The 19,651-nt window shown below is 42.0% G+C and overlaps 1 protein-coding gene across 10 annotated transcripts in view; it reads left to right on the plus strand.

Moving 5' to 3' along the window:
• Window positions 1-2,187: 2,187 nt before the first annotated feature.
• Window positions 2,188-19,651, plus strand: part of AXIN1 (axin 1) — a 173,263-nt gene continuing 155,799 nt past the window's right edge. Inside the window, exons 1-2 of one of the 10 annotated variants that reach the window (XM_043523514.1) lie at window positions 2,188-2,629; window positions 5,241-6,209. In XM_043523514.1, the coding sequence (XP_043379449.1) occupies window positions 5,332-6,209 (878 nt within the window). In that variant the 5' untranslated portion in view covers window positions 2,188-2,629; window positions 5,241-5,331. Of the gene's footprint in view, window positions 2,630-2,743; window positions 2,989-4,068; window positions 4,189-5,237; window positions 6,210-19,651 lie in introns of those variants that run through there. The other 9 variants (XM_043523512.1, XM_043523513.1, XM_037910127.2 and 6 more) reach the window with 9 other exon arrangements.

Raw genomic sequence — 19,651 nt, forward strand, 5'->3', positions numbered from 1 at the left:
CCTGGTTTGGGTTACTCTGTTCAGAATAAATGGGAGAAAAAGGACAGACTATTTTACCCCCCTCACCCTTGGGACTTGAGTCACCCAACAAGCCAGCATTTCAGTCGAGTCACTTGCACCCCTTTCAGTAGGGGAACAGAACCCACCTGCTTTCTGGGCCAGTCACAGCTACTGATTGCTTCATTTCCGCCTGTGTTCCCAGCATGTTGAGCAGTGTACTGCATTGGGGCTCTGAGTGCTAAGGTGTTGTATGAGAATTTTGACCCACTTGGGAGCAGCAGCTTGATAAGGCAGGTTGTGGTGGTGGTGGTGGAGGGAAGGCATGCAGCATGTCTGGCCCTACCTTTGTTGTGGTCGTTATGGAGAGAGGGGTGTATCTAGCGTTGGATCCCAAAAGGGCTGAACAATTGATTTTGCTTATTAATATCGCTTTATAGGCATCAGTGGTGATAGTTATTCACATAACTGTGTGTGCTAGTTCCTGCAGAGGTCTGGTGCCTCTCAGGCCTCTTTACAGGCCTCCTGTTCATGGGCACAGCAACACTCCTTAAGGGGGGCATGGATAACACAGATTGGCAGCAGGGCAGGGCTAGAGAGCAGGGCTGACTAGTGGTGCTCTTGGATGACAGCCGGGCCCCTGTCACCAACTGGTTCCCATCTCTCTGGCAGATTTCAGCCCTCCAAGCCTCAGTGGGTAGCTGGCACCCCCATTCCAAGTTGTGTTGAGTTTGGGTTTTTTTGAGTTTTATGATAGTTTAGATTGTAGGAACAATCATAAAAATAAAAGGGGGGAGAAAAGGAAAAAGCAGTGTGGTTGGGGTTAGAGCTGGTGGAATCAGGAGCCAGGCTGTCCACTGGGGCCATAGAACTGGCTCTGCTATGGGGATAAGGATCTCTTCCCCTATCCACTCCATCCAAACCCCCAGCCTCTTTCTCTCTCATTTGTGAAGCCCGACAGCTGAGTCTCAACCCAACTGACTTCCTCAGGTCTAGGAGGACCACTTCTCCTTTATTTTAACATGTACTGAAATGTATTAAAACTGATAAGTACCATTTTACACCTGACATTGAAGCTTACACTAATTGCATGGTATTCTTGAGGGCAGCAGAAATGTGCACAAGAGAAAAATACATATGCTCAGGGAAATGGTGTTTTCCTAAAATGTCCCGTAAAATAAAGTGGTGTTCCTTATTTTTCACATAGTTTTCCCTTATTTCCATCCAGCAAAGGTGGTTACTCTAGTCAGGTCCCCCAGAAGGGCTGGGCTGGATGAAGGCAATCTCGGCCTTTAGGAATGGCACCACATCAGGCCCTGTCTATCCCACTTGCAGTGACAGGGTTCCCCCAATTCTGCCCCCAGAGAGGCAGCAGCATGGGGCCCACTTCTCCATTCCTAGAAGCAGCAGCAGGTTCCCCTTCCCTTTGGGAGCAGCAGAGGTGGCAGCAGGGATTCCCCTGTTCTTGTCCCAGCACCTGAGGTGGGTGGGCCAAGCCGCTCAGAGCAGTGGGTCTTAGAGATAATATGGTGTATGGAGCAGTTCCTCCTCAGAGTTACTAGGTCAGGCTCTCAGCAGAGTCAGGCAGGTAACACCACATCAGTTACGCTTGCGTCCTGTTTACAAACTGTTCTACTGAACTAGGAGGGCTAGAAGTTAACATTTTGTGTTTATGACATCTGAAAGTCTGATGTAATCACAGGTTTCAGAGTAGCAGCCGTGTTAGTCTGTATTCGCAAAAAGGAGGACTTGTGGCACCTTAGAGACTAACACATTTATTTGAGCATAAGCTTTCGTGAGCTACAGCTCACTTCATCGGATGCATTCAGTGGAAAATAAATCTCCCCACTGTATTTTCCACTGAATGCATCCAATGAAGAGAGCTGTAGCTCACGAAAGCTTATGCTCAAATAAATGTGTTAGTCTCTAAGGTGCCCCAAGTCCTCCTTTTCTTGATGTAATCACATGACTCCAGGAGCTAAAGCCCTAGGTACTGGCCTTTTGTGCCTTAATCTAGCCCTGTAGACAAGGGCTTCCATCTGGCAAACCACAGAAGTGCACCAGAGGGATGTTTGCTGTTGGAGCAAAGGTACAAACTTGGGCCTCTGATGATGTGACCTTCACTTTCCTGGTCCCTTCTTACTCATAGGGCCTAGGGTTGGAGGCGGGAGAAAAGGGCTGGACTTGGAGGCAGTTCCTTATTAGAAACAGGGAGTTTGCAGCTGCTGCAGAGGTAACGGTCCCTGTAGTATAGCAAATGGGAAGACAGTGATGGGGCTTTTCTGACTGGAGCCTGATGAGGTTACAAGGAATAAGGGGATAAGCTCTTTATATTTAATTTTTAAAGTGGCTTGTGGCGGCGACGTTACCAGAGTGCGGGGTTGTTTATTTAGAAGAACCCCGCAAGGTTAGCCTGTCCAGGACCACGGTTCAGAAAGGAACAGCTGTATGCGTTTGTCTTGCCAAGTTGGTAAATATCCTCTTTTAAAAATGACCCGGGAAACTGAGCTGGCCTCTGCAGAGCGCTGCTGCCAAATTAGGAAACGGCTTCGTTCCCTGCAGCAGGAAAGGGACAGGAGGCGGGCAGCCCGGCCTGCACGGAGGGCACGGTCAGCAGCTCTGGAGGCTCCAGGTTTGGCTCTCTCCTCTCCTCAGCACGGCGCTGCCCGCCCGCCCGCGGGGCCGGGGCCCTCCTGCGCCCCCTGGCTCGGGCTCTCCCGGCGCGGCGCGCTCCCCGCAGTACCGGGCGGAGGCGCGGGGGGCGCGGCGGAGCCGGTCTCTCCCGGCAGCGGCTGGGCTGGAGCCGCGGCGCAGGCTGAGCCGTGCGGGGCTCGCTGCTCTCCGTGTCGCCCCAGACCGAGCGGCTGCGGCCATGGGGGTCCCGGGCCGCCCGCCTTGTGCTGCTTCCCCGCGGCCGCCGCCTGCGGCCTCTGGCCGCCGCCGCTGCTGAGCCGCATGGGCCGGGCTCCGCGCCGCGGCTGCTCCGAGCGGGTGAGCGAACGGGAGCGGCCGGAGCCAGGCCCCAGCCGTGCTGCGCTGAGGCCGCCGGGCCGAGCCCGGGAGGCCGCCGCATTGTGGGGCCGCCGGGACGGGCCGGCTCCGAGCCGGCGCTAGGCCGCCGCCGCTGGCGGGGGAGCGGGCCTGGCGTGCTGGTTCCGCCCGCGGGCGCTGGGCTGCGGCCGGGCCGGCGGGAGGAGGGGGGTCGGGGTCCCCGGCGGGTGGGGGCAGCCAGGCTCCCCGCGGAGCGCCTGCGAGGGTCCCGGCCCCGCGTCCTGCTCGCTCAGTTGGAGCCCTGGTTCCTGTCAGTGCCGCAGCGCCCGACCGGACCTGCCGGGCTGGCTGGCCCGGGGCTGCGGGAGCCTCCGAGCCCGGGGCACTGGCCAGCAGCAGGGAGAAGGAGCAGCCCACTCGGGAGCCCCTGGGCAGCGCGGGGGGGGATCATTATCCGGCCAGTTAGGAGGGATTATAGGGAGAAAATCCAGGGTCTGGGCACCAAGGCCTCGATCCGAGCCGGAACAGCACGTAGCCGCCGGGATCGGGACCTCAGACTGTGCATGTGTCTCCGCACCATGTACCTGGGCTGTGCCCAGAGTCACCAGGCATGGCGATTTACAGAAGTGCCTTCAAGCTTTCCCCGGAGTTGAAATGCTCAGGGCTTCTTAGGGCTTGAGAAATGGAGCCTTGCTTGCAACTGGGAGCAAAATGGCTCGTGTGTCAGTTTCGGAGTGTGAGGTTCAACTCAATGAAAAGGTTAAAATGTTATGTTGGATGTTTAGGTGCTGGGAATCTTTATTGTGAAGATCAGATTATTTCCATGACTTCATTGCTCCAGTGATGGAAGAGAAACATACTGTAAACGGGGCATAGTATGAAATAAGAATACACTAAATTACAGGTGTTCAGGCAAACCTCAGAATAGCAACTGAATGTTGTACCTGTTTTGATCCAGTAGTTGTAATGAGAAACTATCTCTTGGTCTCAGGATCATAAAAAACAGTTGAAACACACAGTTATCTAGGAATTAAAATCAGTTAACCTAATTGTTTCTCACTTTATTTTGTTTTGTGATGAGGTACAAACTGTTTGGTGTCTTGAAGGCCAGCCCGGGCACCTTCTAGCTGTATTTTTTCAGCTCAGTTGGGAGCAACAGAAGTGGGAAAGTTGTCTGAAAGATGTATTCATTTGTGTGGGGTGAGCTTTTTGAGAGAGGCTTTTATTTCATAATTATTTTCCTTGGTATATTTTCACATGCAATTGAATTAGTCCATCTAAAGAAGTTATTTGTAAGACAGCTGCAGCTTTACGGCATTCAGGTCTTTGAGTTCACCAGTATTATTTTGTAACACAAAACTTGTTAGTGTCTTTAAAGAATTTAAGTTGTATTGATTTATTACAAAAGTTGGTACTAGAGGTAGTACATTTGTACTCCTGCCTCCATAAATAAACACCTTCTGCACCATGTTGATTCAAATTACTTTTAAAAATATTGTTTGATTATTTCTCATCGTCAGGTGGTGACTAGAAATGTTCTCAGGGCCAGTAGCAAATAATGGTTGTTAGCTTACATGAAATGTCAGTAAATACCCTCCATTCCATGAAGTATAATGGTATATTTAGTAATACTGTACCATACACACCATTTTTACATTATGCTCATTTATTACAGGAGTGTAATTGAGAAATAATGCAAAATATTCTGGGAATGACAGTGTATTATGATTATCTGTACAGTATGATTTTAATTTCACTAAAGTATATTGTTCTCTTAACCTAATGAATGCTTAAAATGCTTGTCTGTTAAAAGTGCTAAGGCACTGTCAAAATGTCTCCAGAACTGGAGGGGAATTTCATGACAGTTGATTGTATTGAAAGTTGTCCATGCTTGATTAAGTTATATTCTTGATTTTAATGCTAATTGGAAGTTTTTTCAGAATATTTTCACATGCCCTGAAAGAAATTCCAAAACTGTTATGGAGATGTGACTTTACCTAGTGGTTAGCTGTGTTAAAATACTGTATATTTTATAACTTAAGTCTGGTATACAAATATACACATTAAAAAATTCAAGTAAATCCCCTATTTAAGAAATTTGTATAAATCCTCTTCTAGGATTGGTCATCAGTTTGTTTAGCTACCTCAGTATTAGGAAGCTTAAAAATACTGGAGTACTCTTAAAAATAGTCATGTGTGTTAGAATTTTTATCTGCAATATTTCTTAATGTTGTTCTCATTTGTTTCAGCAGAACAAACACATTCACTCTGGAACTACTGATACTGGTGTTTTGAGACGAAGCCTGTTCCCTCATTGTTCCTGTGCAAGCAGGCACCATAAAAATGAATATCCAGGGGAAAGGCTTCCCTTTGGATCTTGGGGGAAGCTTCACCGAAGATGCTCCAAGGCCACCGGTCCCTGGTGAGGAGGGTGAGCTAGTTTCTACAGATTCAAGACCAATCAGCCACGGCTTCTACTCTGGTAAAAGTGACATTATTAAAAATGAGACTTCCACAGCAACACCGAGGCGCTCTGATCTGGATTTGGGGTATGAACCTGAGGGGAGTGCTTCTCCAACTCCACCCTACCTGAAATGGGCTGAGTCGTTGCACTCCTTGTTGGATGATCAAGATGGGATAAATCTGTTCAGGACTTTCCTGAAGCAGGAGGACTGTGCAGATTTGCTGGACTTCTGGTTTGCCTGCAGTGGCTTCAGGAAGCTAGAGCCCTGCGTCTCCAATGAGGAAAAGAGGCTCAAATTGGCTAAAGCTATTTACAAAAAGTACATTCTGGACAATAATGGGATAGTATCCCGGCAAATCAAACCAGCCACAAAAAGCTTCATAAAAGATTGTGTCATGAAACTGCAAATTGATCCTGACATGTTTGACCAGGCCCAAACTGAGATTCAGTGCATGATCGAAGATAATACCTATCCTTTGTTCCTTAAGTCAGATATTTATTTGGAATATACAAGGACAGGTGGGGAAAGTCCTAAAATTTATAGTGATCAGAGCTCAGGATCTGGGACAGGTAAAGGACTGCCTGGATATTTGCCTACTCTTAATGAGGATGAGGAGTGGAAGTGTGACCAAGACACCGAAGAGGAAACCAGCCGAGATTCAGCCCCATCCAGCAGGCTTACTCAGAAGCTGCTTTTGGAGACAGCAACCCAGCGTGCCACATCAACCAGGCGATATAGCGAGGGAAGAGAGTTCAGGTACATTAGCCTGATAGAACAAAATTTCTAGTGTCTTGTGTCTGTAGAACTGTCATGAAAGCCGTTTGGGCTTCTTGAGGCTGTTGTGAATTTGGGTATGCATGTGGGACTGCGTAAGTGTCAGTTTTGGGGATGAATGCTACCTTTTCATTTGGAAATTTTGTTTGGAATGCAAGCTTTTTTGTTTTTTTTTTTTGTTTTTTGAGGAGAGTCAGTCTGAAGTATCTGTAGAAACTGAGAACTGCGCTTGACAGATTCTCTATGATTTCTGTTAATCACACCTGAAGTATGTTTCCATCAGCTCCTTAAGATGAGAGAGTGTCATTTGAAAGATGGAGGGCTAATGCATCAATCATAGCCATGGGTGGTCCTCTCATGTGCGTTGAAGAATGATTCAAATGAGCTGCATTTCCAGGTTTGCATTTGGCCTGTAGGGGAGAAATGACAGTATTTAGTGGTTGAACTGTAGATTTTATATACTCATAATTAGGGTCCTACCAAATTCATGGCCGTGAAAAACGCGTCACGGATGGTGAAATCTGGTCTCCCTCTGTGAAATCTGGTCTTTTATATGCTTTTATCCGATACTGTACGGAGACCAGCGTTTCTCAAATTGGGGGTCCTGACCCAAAAGGGAGTTGCAGGGAAGTCTCAAAGTTATTTTAGGGGGATTGCGGTATTGCCACCCTTATTTCTGCACTGCCTTCAGAGCTGGGCAGCCGGAGAGCGGTGGCTTTTGGCCGGGTGCTCAGTTCTGAAGGCAGTGCCCTACCAGCAGCGCAGAAGTCAGGGTGGCAATACCATACCATGCCACCCTGACTTCTGCACTGCTGCTTTCAGAGCTGAGCAGCTGGAGAGTGGCGGCTGCTGACCAAGGGCCCAGCTCTGAAGGCACCAGTGCAGAAGTCAGGGTGGCAATACCATACCATGCCATCCTTACTTCTGTGCTGTTACTGGCAGCAGCTCTGCCTTCAGAACTGGGCTCCTAGCCAGCAGCCGGCTGCCCAGCTTTGAAGGCACCACTACCGTCAGCAGCGGCACAGAAGTAAGGGTAGCAGTACCACAACCCTCATACAATAACCTTGCAACCACCCTACAACTCCTTTTTGGGTGGGGCCCCCACAATTACAACACTGTGAAATTTCAGATTTACATATCTGAAATCATGAAATTTGCAGTTTTTAAAATCCTATGACCGTGAAATTGACCAAAATGGACCGTGAATTTGGTAGGGCCTTACTCATAATAGGGCTTTGCTGTGTGAATATGTAAGGGAATACTCAGTGTAACTGGTGACTACAAGTTCTTTGTCACTTGAGCGATGGCACCCATCATATTCTTCTCTACCAAATGGAATGCATAGCAATCCGTGGAAGTGATTTTTGATTTGGTCTTAAAGGCTTCCTTTCTATCAGTGCCATCCAAAAGGAGGAGTTGCCAAATTTAGCTATTTATTTTTCCCTTATGGCCTTTCTTTTCATCCAAATCATTGTTTTTCATAAATAAGATACTCTGTTTCCTGTCATTCCTCCCACGTCCTTCCAGCTAACACAGAGTTGTAAGTTCAGTTAAAATGCCAAATATTTAATTTATCAGGGAGTTCTCCAGGTTCAGTAACATGTCCAGAGTGCGTTCTTATTTCTTTAAAATAAAATCACCTTTTTTTAGTACATCTTAGGCTAAAATTTGGCCACTTTGTGAGGGTTATAAAATGAAGCAGCTAAAAGTTTCCTGATCAAAGCTGCCCCAGCCTTAGGAGAAGGTATTTATGGATTTAATCTCACTCAGCAGTCCTTTAGTCTGGCAGCTGGAAATTCATCCCTCCCTCTGCAAAGCCTCAGCCCATTGCAGATGCTGAAGCATTTTCATTTTGATCCTTGTTTTCGTACAGATTTTGAGGAGGGAATGTTGAATGTGAAACTTTGAAAAAAGAGGGAATTCATGTGACTCCCTGCTGGTTTAATCAAGAATCTAAAAAACAAAATCCCACATCCTGGGACTTTCCTGTGGAGTTAATAAAAACCTTGAACATTTCTTGAAGTGCATTTTGATTGACCAGTTGGGTACCTACTATAAGGGAAGATTAGAACATTTTAAGATTTAAGTATCTTTTTATTTAAGTGCTAAATAGCTTTTAAGATTGGAAATAACTGGTTTGAGGTAGAGTTTTCTCATTTCTAGAACAGGTAACAAAAGAGTATTTAGCAGTTCTGCACTTCTCAGATCTAATTTAGGGAAAATACCATGAATGTATTGGTTGAATACTTATTTTAAAACACCATGAAATAGTGGCACTGTGTAATAAGGTTTATAAAGTTCAGAGGCTTTCATACTAGATCAGAGCAATATGAGATGGGATTAAACACAGGTTGTGCATCTGAGAAAAAATAAACAGGGATATTCATCTTTCGTAAAACTTTGTGCCCAACAGTCCGTCACTACGGCTACAGATTTTTCACTGTCAGGTGCCTCTTGGAAATTCTTGTCATCAGTGGGTACTTAAGTGAGATGCATTTCCATACCAGGAATTACTGAATGGGAATAACATTTTTAAAAACATTAATATATGTATTACTGTAGGTCCAGAGGATCCATTGTGCAAAGGGGATGTACAAATATATATGTAGACATGATCCACCCTCCCAAAAAGCTCATAAGCTAAAAGTAATTTGATATCTTAATTGCCAATCCATCCTTGTAGAACAGGTCATCTAACCAAAGTCCTCCAGGGGTACAGCGTACCAACCGTTGTTTTGAGCGGTATTGTAAACATTAAGACCTTGCTCCTGCAAACACTTAAGTGCCTGAGTACTTTTCTCATCATTAAATTATTTAATTTTTTATCTGATTTTTTTTATTAAAACTGGATTTTTTAAATTTAAATAGGTTTATTTTTTTAAAAAAAATCACATGTATAATTAGGACAACCTATATTAAGCCCTAAACTCATTATAATCCATAAAAAATAATTTAAATGTTTTTTTTTAAATAAAGCAGTACGTGTTTGCTGCCGAGCTTTAAAGAAAGTCAAACCACTGAACTGGTGGAAGTCACTGGCTAAGCTCTAGTGCCTAACAGACTGGAGTTTGTTAAAGTGATAAGTCAGCTTTTGGCAGCAGTAGCCTCTTCTGCAAATGGAGAGAGACTATTTTCTTCATTTTAGTTTATTCAGCTAGTTCAGTTTGAGCAGTTCATTCTGGGATAAGAAACCAGTTGGGAGTTGTGAAAAAGCAGGAAAGCTTGTTTTCCCCTTCCAATCTATGAATAAAAACTAGGAATGAGAGGATGAGATCTACTAGTTCTAAAATCTTGAAGGAAAGGTTGAACAGAAACAATCAGTTCAGTTCACTAACTACAGATGAGACTGCCTACATTTAATAAATCAGTTTGTTTTAAAAAACTATTTTGATAAACTTTCTGATACACCATTTTGTTCTTAGGTATCCAGCACATTTAAGACACTCTTATTTAACTTATAACCCCCCCAACCATTTTAAAATGTTTTTGTGTATTTTCAATTGAATTTGAATTTCCATCCAAATAGAACTTGACACAAATAACAAGTAAAAAATTATCTACTAAATAAAAAAAGTGTCATTCACTGTTTTTCTAACATAATAAAAATGTGAAAATTAAGAATCTGAATAAATTTTAAATTAAGCTATAGAATTACTTAAATGAGTACAGATATATTATTCTTTTGGTTAACAACATTTTTTTAAAAACCAACAAATTTAGGGGAAAAGGGTATATTTAACTGCAAGATAACATGTTTTAATGGTACCAACCAATGAGAAACAACTTTTCTTTAGGAAAATAACTGAAAAGTACAAATGCAAAACAAGATTAAAGTTGATGATTTAAATCATGATTAAAATCACTTCAATTTAAATTAGTCCACTTTGCTTTTCTCATGTGAGCAGTGCCTTTGAAGCCAAGTGGACTACTTACATATGTATGTTCTTGTTGTATATAAGCATGTGCAGATCAGGGCCTTTGGTTGTCTTCAACATTTTCACAATTCTTCTGGTTTTGTATGTAGGATAATTTCCAATTTGTTATTGAAAGAGCACTGATATTAGCTTTTTTTCTTTCAACCTCCTACATCTATAGGTCTGTTTAATCTTCCCCAAATTTTACCTCTGCATATTGCTTGACTTCCATGGAAATTGAATAAAGAAGAATTTGTACAGTTAGAACTTAAACTATTTGTTTTTGTGAACATGCATTTTTAGTCAGATTCAAATCTTTGCAGCATAAGAGGCTTAAAGTGTTAAATTCCCCATCTCATGAAAATAAAACAAATATAAATATTTGCTCAGACCATTTCAATTAAGCCTGTTATTAGTGTGATATATTCCTGAAGGTGAGCATTCGCTCATGCGTAGTATGGAGAGCATTGTTGAAAATAAAAGTGTCATATTACCTACTGTGATTTGTATAGGAAGGAAAAGGCAAATAGTCATTGCACGTAGGCTACTGCAAATTAATTGGACATTGGTTATGGATCAGTGAACTTCAAAGAAGGTAACCTCAGAAGATCTCGTGCATTAACGCACAGCTTCCAAAACTGACACTAGCATGGTAGTGAGTGTGACTAAATCTTTTATTAACCTTCTTTTGAGATCCACTGGTGGGATTTTTCTGAGTTATGAAGAGCAGAAATTAAACTTTTGCCTTGCAGATTTATTTTGAAGTATTCTAATAAAACCTGCACATTTTAAAGATTTGGAACTCTATTGCTAGTCATTAAGTTGCCAGGTTACATGTCACATTCTTCTTTTATGTGTGCAGGTTTCTTCTACTAATTACTTTATTTATCTAAATTTGGTCTAAGATCTCCCCAACCTTAGATGCCCATCCGGAGCTCTGGGTGTCCTTGACTTGCACCATAAACTAGGAGTTACAAAACCCCCTGTTGAACAGTGAGGTCATACTTGCTTTACTAAATCATAAACTCCCAGCTACTGTTTTGTTTTGTTAAAGAATAATTAACTTTGTTTTAGAAGATACCTTACACACATTCACTTGGCTTTGTTTTGGCAGAGGTAATCAAGGGGGCAGCATTGTGTAACAACTGTTTTGGGTTTTTTCGGGAAAAAAACAATCTAGTGGTGTTTGGTTTCTCCATTTTTTTTAAATTTATTGAAAATTTATGTCACTCTGAAAGGTTTCCATGAACATGACATACATTAGAGAGGGAAAATAGGTGGAGTGATTGGTGAATGGAGGGGACATGGTTAAAGGTGAAATCCGCTGTCATTGGATATTGGAGAGTGGAAAGTTTAACTTGAGAGGGCTTGAATTGCTAGAACTGGAAAACTTGTGGAAGGTGGGCTCGATGTCTGATAACATGAAGTAGTTTTTATATGAAGCTGGCTAGCTAATCTTATTTTTCAGTCTTTGCAGAGTTGAATGCACTAGGGGGGTGGTATTTCATTTCAACTATAGTAAATGTGAAAGCTGCTATTTAATAGTGAAAACAATTGTGTGTACTGATTATCAAACTTCAGCATGTGAATTTATGTGACTCATCATAATCAAAGTTGAAGGAAATAATGGGAAACAAGTGATTTGAGTGGATGGAAGTACTTATCTTTAACTCTTTAAAAGTAAATGTAAACATTGTCAAGTTAAGTGGTAGAATTGGACAGATCTGTGCTCGTCTCAAAACATGGGAAAAAATGGGTTTCTTTAGGTTGTTCAAGAGCAAATGTTCATTGAATAAAACTGCTGTTGAAGTGGAAGCGTAGTGCAATGATTTGAAGAAGTTTGGTGATCTTGCAAGTAAGACTTTTAAATAGATATGTGATAATGTAAGTCCCTGCTCCGGGCCTTCCAGCAGCAATTCAATACCAGGTAAATTCAGAGCGGTCTCTGTTCACCTTCAACATCCAACAAATGGCAAAGATCAATGGGTGATATGCCATAACAATAACTGAAAATCAAAGATGTTAACCTGATAAGTTGCAACCTTCTTCATTCTAACAACATTGCCTTAATTGTAGCACAAAATGATCAGTTTAAAGGAATAAATGAAGCACTTATCTTGGATATATCCTGCTGCAGGGTGACTTTATTAAAATAATCAATTTTAATCTTGTTTTGCATTTATATTTCATTTTCCTAAATTTTTTTTTAAAAAGTTGATTCTCTTTAGTATAATTTGGCACTACTTTTTACTAACTAGGAGAATATATTCTCTATACACACTGTTTAAACAATTATATTTCTTAACATACATTTAGTCAGAGTTTTAATGTTTACTTATCGCTTATTTCAAACTGCATTTGGATGGAAATTAGAGTTCAATTAAAATGCACAAAACCAGCATTTTAAAATTGTTTTTTTACAAAAATGACCTTAAATGTGCTGGATACTTTTCTTTTATACAGTTATCAAAGCACGTTCTTCTTATAAAACTGAGTTCTTAAGCAAAACAACTGTCTGTAGTTAGTGAAATGAATTGATTGTTTCTGGACCCCATGTCCTTAAAGATTTTAGAACTAGTAGATCTCATCTTTCTACGCTTTATTTTTAGTCCTAGATTGGAAGAGAAAAATAAGCTTCCTTGCTTTTTCTCAACTCCCAATTGTTTTTTCAACTTTGTATGAGTTAGTTATTGAATTGAATTAGTTGAATAAACTGAAATGAAGAAAATAACTCTCTCTGCACCTGCACAAGAGGAGGCTCCTGCTGTCAAGAGCTGGCTTAGCACTTCAGCCAACTCTGGTTCCAGGTGCTTAGCCACTGACACCCACCAATTCTATAGTTTGACTTTTTTTGAGACTTTGGCAGCAAATGTACTGCTTGAATATTATTTGCTTACATTAATTTAAATGATTTTAGTAGATTATAGTAAATGTAGGCTTTAACATAGTTTGTCATAATCTCAATTTTAATTTTATATAGGAGTTCTAAAGAGGAAAATATAATTATTAAATAAAAACCTGATATAAATCTAATTTTTTTTTAAATCATTGATTTTTTTTATCCATCCTGCTCCACTAGATAGATTTGAATTCACAGGTCCATTGCTTGATGCTGCAAGTGAAGAAAGAGTACAAGTTAAATGAAGAACTAAAAACCAAAAATCAGCACTTAAATTAATGAAAAAATGGTTGGCTAATCATAAGAAAGAATGGTTTCAAGAATCCATACTAGGAAAATTTGATTTGATGTCTAAAAAGAAAACCACAGATTATGTTAAATTGGTGAAGATGCTATCCAGGAGCGTAGAGGAAATTATGACAGCCATTTGCTCAGACAATAAAAATAAAAGTTTAAAAAATGAGAACTGCTCCGATATAAAGATCCTAAACTTCTGATTTATGGGTACAAAGCTTATTATTTAAACCACATTGTGAAATAAACAACACTGTTCTAAAAGCATTTTCATAGAATATCAGGGTTGGAAGGGACTTCAGGAGGTCATCTAGTTCAACCCCCTGCTCAAAGCAGGACCAATCCCCAATTTTTGCCCCAGATCCCTAAATGGCCCCCTCAAGGATTGAACTCACAACCCTGGGTTTAGCAGGCCACACTCAAACCACTGAGCTATCCCCTTTACAGAATGTCAAAAATGCTTTAAATCACCATTAACTTCAGAGTTGTTTGGTTTGTTGAAAAAGGAGGATAGATGCAATGGCTCCCCAAGGACTCTTTTTAGAAGATTCTGTATATTTGTATTCAAATGTTATCAGTGTTGAAATTTTCAACAAGCATGAGGTGGACTCTGATCAAAACATAGCCCATTTTTTTTCATAACATGGTACTCTACTGATAGATATGAGACTTACAGAAACAATTGAAGGAGGTTTCAGAAGGACATGACAGTTTAGTCTGACACTTCTCTTGCAGTTTTAGTCGTAATCTGACTTGATTTAACCAACAGTGAAAAACTGCAGCTACACAGAGAGAAAGCTAAAAAATAATTCAGTGAAGCTTAGGCAATATAACTGATCCCAAATAAAAATGTCATAAGTTGAGCCCATATCAAGAAGAAGCTGAAGCGTGGCTGATGGAAGGTGATCTTGATGATTCTTCTGTTAGCGTTTACATTTTGAGACCCAAATTTCTACCTCGACCTCCGTTGGCAAAGGAGTTTGTGTCATGGTTCATTGCACTGAAGTGGTGGGAAATTGTGGAAGTAAAAACCTAGGACAGTTGAAGTCAGAATTTTGACCATTTTTATAACCTGGATTGTGGTGTAGCCAGCTCAGCATTAATTTAACTTTTTTTTTTTTAGTATGTTTGGGTTGGTCTGGTTGAAACTTCATAATAGACTGGTTACTGAAAGAGCAAATAGTTACTAAAGGTATACCTGTATGTAAGGGCAGATACAAAAAAGTGTTAGACCTCACGAGCGGAGCTGGTTTGTTCTATTCGCAGAAGTACAAGTTTTTTCTTGGACAAGATGTTCCTTCTTTTACTTGGGGAAATAATATGCTTTGAAAGAGAATCAGTTGGGGCCCTCTGCTTTGTGGTGTTTTTTGCAAAACCTTAATGGGTATTTTCCCAGGGAAAAAAATGTTTTGTTTGATTTGAGGAAAATCACAACCTTGACTTGTAGCCAATAATAGGCCACAACCTGTGCATCAGAATCAAGGCCTTCCTGGCTGGTGAAGGCCAGTACAGTCAGTTATTGCTGGAGATAGTCAGCCTCTCTGTTAGGGAGAGCATGGAAGCTAGCATGCTTCCTTTCTTCAAAAAAATCATCTTTTGACATAGACAGTCTAGGCAGCCATAGTCCAGTGTGGTGCCTTCCCTTTTGGAGTAAGGTTTTGAGAAGGTTGTGGCACATTGGTTCTCATAGCATCTGGTTGTGTTTGATTATCTTAACCCTTGTCAGTCTGGGTACAGATCTAGGTTTTGTATAGCACTTGTTGTTTGGTTGATGTTTTCTTAGCAATTAACAACAATCAGGGGTCACTGCTGATATAGCAGATATACCAGCTGCTCTCCATACTGGTGATCATGAGGCATTGCTGATTTGTCTGCAGTCTCGAGCAGGAGTGTATGGTGCTACCTGGTTTTGTTCTCTCATAGCTGAAAGGCCCCAAAGGGTTGTATTGGGTAATTGCTTGTCAACTCCATGGGCACTCTCACGGGGTAGCATAGGATACTAATTTATCCTCCTTTATATTCAGTGTATATGTGGGATCAGTAGGGAGGTTAATGAGGAGACTTGGGCAGCAGTGCTTTCAATCTGCTGATGACAACCAGCTTAGTTTTTCTCAGTTGCTCCAGCATGTGGTGACGATTGGGTCATGGAGCTGGCTGAGGCTCCACTGGACAAGATTGGGGTGATGCTGGTAGGTTAGGAGAAACAACTAGAAGTGAAGGTGGAGACTATGTCTGTCTCTAGAATTGGGAGCATTCAACCACCATTGTTAAGCTGAAGGCATAATTTGGGGATCTGACTAGATCAATGGCTGGGTTTAGAAAATCATATAGGAGCTGTGCTCAAGAAAGACTTGTGCCACCTATACCTGGCTAGAAGAGTATCTTCTCCCAGTTGAGAGGCCCGTCTGTACAATCAAGTTGCACTGATTTAACTAAAACCCATTTTTAAATTGATGTAGTTAAACTGATGTGAGCACCTGCGTGGACACACTTATATCAACAATTTAAAGTGTGTTGTTATAAGGTTTTGCTCAGGTTTGATGTTATGTAAACCTGAGCAGTGTTTATGTGTAGACAAGGCCTTATTTATCAACTGAATTGAAGAAATAGTTCATCTGTTGTGTTTGGATGTGGATTGATATTTGGGTTTCTTTTTAGAGAGAGACACTGCAAACCTCTGGCCGTCTGTTTTGATAAGCAATGACAATGTTATCTCTCTCCCTCCAATGTGTACATTTTCTTGCAAGGATTGAATTGAATCTTATTCAGATCACAAAACTTACATTTTTAAAAACAAGTATTTTAAATAGAATTAAATTCTTAGTCTTCCAAAGAGTTTTTAGACTGTCTTCTTCATTTCTAGTATTCTTGGGCTTGTTGTCACGCACTGAAGCTCAGAAATTGGCAATAAATTGATAAAGGATGTCTTACCTTTCATGGAGAAGCTTTGCCTGATTTGATACCTAGCTTCATGCACATTTCTAAATGGTGTACATTTCTAGTGATCTGTCCACCCCAGCTTTCCCACAATTCTGTTGACACAAGTCCCATGGAATCCATTTGGGAAACATAGTTGGAGTAATTTTGAATTCTGTGCAATTTCCAAAAAAGATGGGTACTGAAAAGCTAAATGAAAATTGATCCAATCCCAGAAATCTGTGCTGAATATACCCAATAAGTGGGCCATATGGTACATTTACGTGCCTTGCAGTTCAACCTTAACTTCGGTTTATCTGTTTGGAGATGTTCTTTGTTGTGGCTATATGGGGCTAATTTTCCCTGTGTAATTTCAGAATGTAGGACGTTCGTGCAGTTATTGCGTCTGTAACTCACTTCCTTAATTGGTTGGTTGGACTCTGGATGTATTGACTATCAAGTTGTGCTGCAAAGCCATAATTCACTAGGTTGAATAGGTTGTTGGGAGAGTCTTAAATCTCCTTGCTGCAATGGCTCTGCTCTTACACAGCACCACCAAAGTCAGTGGAGATCCATCTGCGCACAGAGGCTTGCCTGCGTGGATCATCTTGCAGAACAGTGATTTCAGTGGGGATGGGTGGAGTTAATTTTGGACAGTTCTAATTTGCTTGTATTTTATTGTATTATATACATGTGTCCACCACTACAGATGAATGCATAAATAAATGGCATGGCAATGACTAGAGGCCATTGCTCATGTTTTGACATCTTCAGGGCAGATACAGGTAGATAAATTTTGGGCTAAATACCCAAAAGCTTTCACCTTGTTGCTGTTTTGATTGCAGTTTATGTAGATTGCCATAGCTAAGAGAGGTAAAATCAGGGTGATTCATTTGTATCAAGCAATTGCTGTATATTTTATTTAAAAAAAAATCCTAAATATTTAGTGGGAAAAGAAAACTCTGGTTTGAAAAGTGGCCATTCATTTAGTGCAGAAAAGTGACATTTTAAGAAGACTCTTAACAGAGGCACCGACACCTGAATTAGTTTATAGAAATATAATCACTGGATTATTAGGTTCATCCTCAAATCTTTTAAGAAATTACAGTTAGTCATTGAAAAGAAGGAACCCCATGTTTTTTAAGCTACAGATAGGAGCTGTAGTAATGATTTAATTTGCAATCTGCCACTGAGTGCACTGGATTAGTTGGTTTCTCTATGTGGAAAGATTTGAAATTAGATAGAAACTGAGGTTAATTATGTGTTCTAAATGGAATATGTGAAGACGACAAGCAAGAACCCATACGATTTGATATGGTTTGTGAAGCTAAGCATAATGTTTCAGTACGGAGAAATTTTTTTCTTTTGTTCAGCTATAAGGGTTTTAGTCACAGAAATTGAAATGATTAAAAAGCCAAATTGCTTGTATGTGTAATTCGGAACATCTCTCTGAAAGGATTTGACACTTATTTGGCGAGTGCAGACATACTAACTATACTTCAAACTAAAACAGCAATTTGGTTTTTCCCCTGCCCTGATGGATAGTATAAAGTGTGTTCTCTGTGTGCAAGTATTTCTCTGCTGTTGGTTGGGGGTAGTTACAATCAGTGGCTTATTATGAAACTCTTCAGTGACAATGGACTGTAAGAACTTTTCCAGTTTATTTTAATGGTGGTAATTTGGCAGTTAACCCATGTTTGGAGGAGCAGCTGCACTATTGCCTGTATAGGATATTAAACAAGTCCAACATCATCAAGCCTAATGCCAGTAATTAACCAATTACAGTCTACCTAGCATGAACATGCAGTTCTGTAGCCTGGGAAACTACAAAATAGGTACCTCTGCTGTAGCACCAAGCCCCCAACAGTATACAGCTATTTTAGTGACAATTTGTTGACCAAAAAAGCATTTTTTGTTCTAAAAATGCAATATTTATGTTATGACTTCAAAAATCATATCTCCAATATTAATAAGTAATTTAACACACATTTCTATTGCTATCCTAGCGTTAATATGACAAACCTACAGTTGCCAAAAATTGGTGAAGTGAATTTTTTGAAATAAAGAACAGTAAATTTCTTTGTTTAAAGAGTCTGTGAACCCCCTTACACTTAATTGTTTGTTAGATGCTTAAAAACCAAAAGTGTTAAGACTCGTATAACGTTATTTTAAAACATGCTTTTACATTCAAGAGGATAAACTGCCTCACTTCCTGCTGTAAGCAGAATTTGCTCCTTGTCCGGCTAGACCGGGGCAGGCAAACTTTTTGGCCTGAGGGCCACGTCGGGTTTCCAAAATTGTATGGAGGGCTGGTTAGGGGAGACTGTGCCTTCCCAAACAGCTAGGCGTGGCCCGGCCCCCAACTCCTATCCAACCCCCACTGCCAGGACTCCTACCCCATCCAACCCCAATCCCTGTCCCCTGATGGCCCCCCCCCCCCCCCCCCCGAGGACTCCTGCCCCATCCACCACTCCCTGTCCCCTGACTGTCCCTGGATTTCCCGCCCCTGCTGGCCCCCTGCCGCCCCATCCAACCCCTCCTCTCATTCCTGACTGCCCTCCCCCGGGACCCCTGCCCCCATTCAACCCCCCTGTTCCCTGCCCTCTGACCGCCGCAACCCTTATCCACACCCCTGCTCCCCGACCACACCCCCGAACTCCCCTGCCCTCTATCCAACCCCTCCCCCACCACTCCCTGCCCCCTTACCGCGCTGCCTGGAGCACCGGTGGCTGGTGCCCAGCTGGAGCCAGCCACACCACTGCGCAGCACAGAGCACCGGGTCAGGCCGGGCTCTGCAGCTGCGCTGCCCCAGGAGCTCTCAGCCCAGAGCACTGCACCGGCAGTGCAGTGAGCTGAGGCTGTGAAGGGGGGGGGGGGGGGGGCGGGCGCTAGCCTCCCGGGCCAGGAGCTCAGGGGCCGGGCAGGAGGGTCCTGCGGGCCTTATTTTGTCCACCTCTGGGCTAGACATATGAGAATCTTGGTCTCTGTTAACTACAATAGGAAAAAACGTTCTCTTAATTGAGGTCCTATATTTATCCTTCTTGAATCTTTCTTTGTCCAGTGCAGAGCAAGGGTCTCTTCAGTACTACAGTGAAATCTCGTGGACATTTCTGAACCTCCCTTTGCCAAGTCTGTATGTTTTAACAACGTTACAATTATGTTCTGAGATAAATCTGTCTTATTCATCTTTCTGCCAGGATGAAACTTACCATGGTCCATTTTCCAGTAAGTCGTCACTCAGAAGTTCTGTAAGATGCTACCATCTTCTGCATAAAGCAATATGTCATAACTACAGCAGACCCTCTCTAGAATGCGCATTGCTAGAGCGCAGATTCACATATAGCGTGGTCGCGGTGACGGATCCCAAATTTAAATATTTAAATTGGGATCCATGGTAACGC

Source organism: Chelonia mydas, chromosome 10 (assembly GCF_015237465.2).
Source record: "Chelonia mydas isolate rCheMyd1 chromosome 10, rCheMyd1.pri.v2, whole genome shotgun sequence".
NCBI lineage: Eukaryota > Metazoa > Chordata > Testudines > Cheloniidae > Chelonia > Chelonia mydas.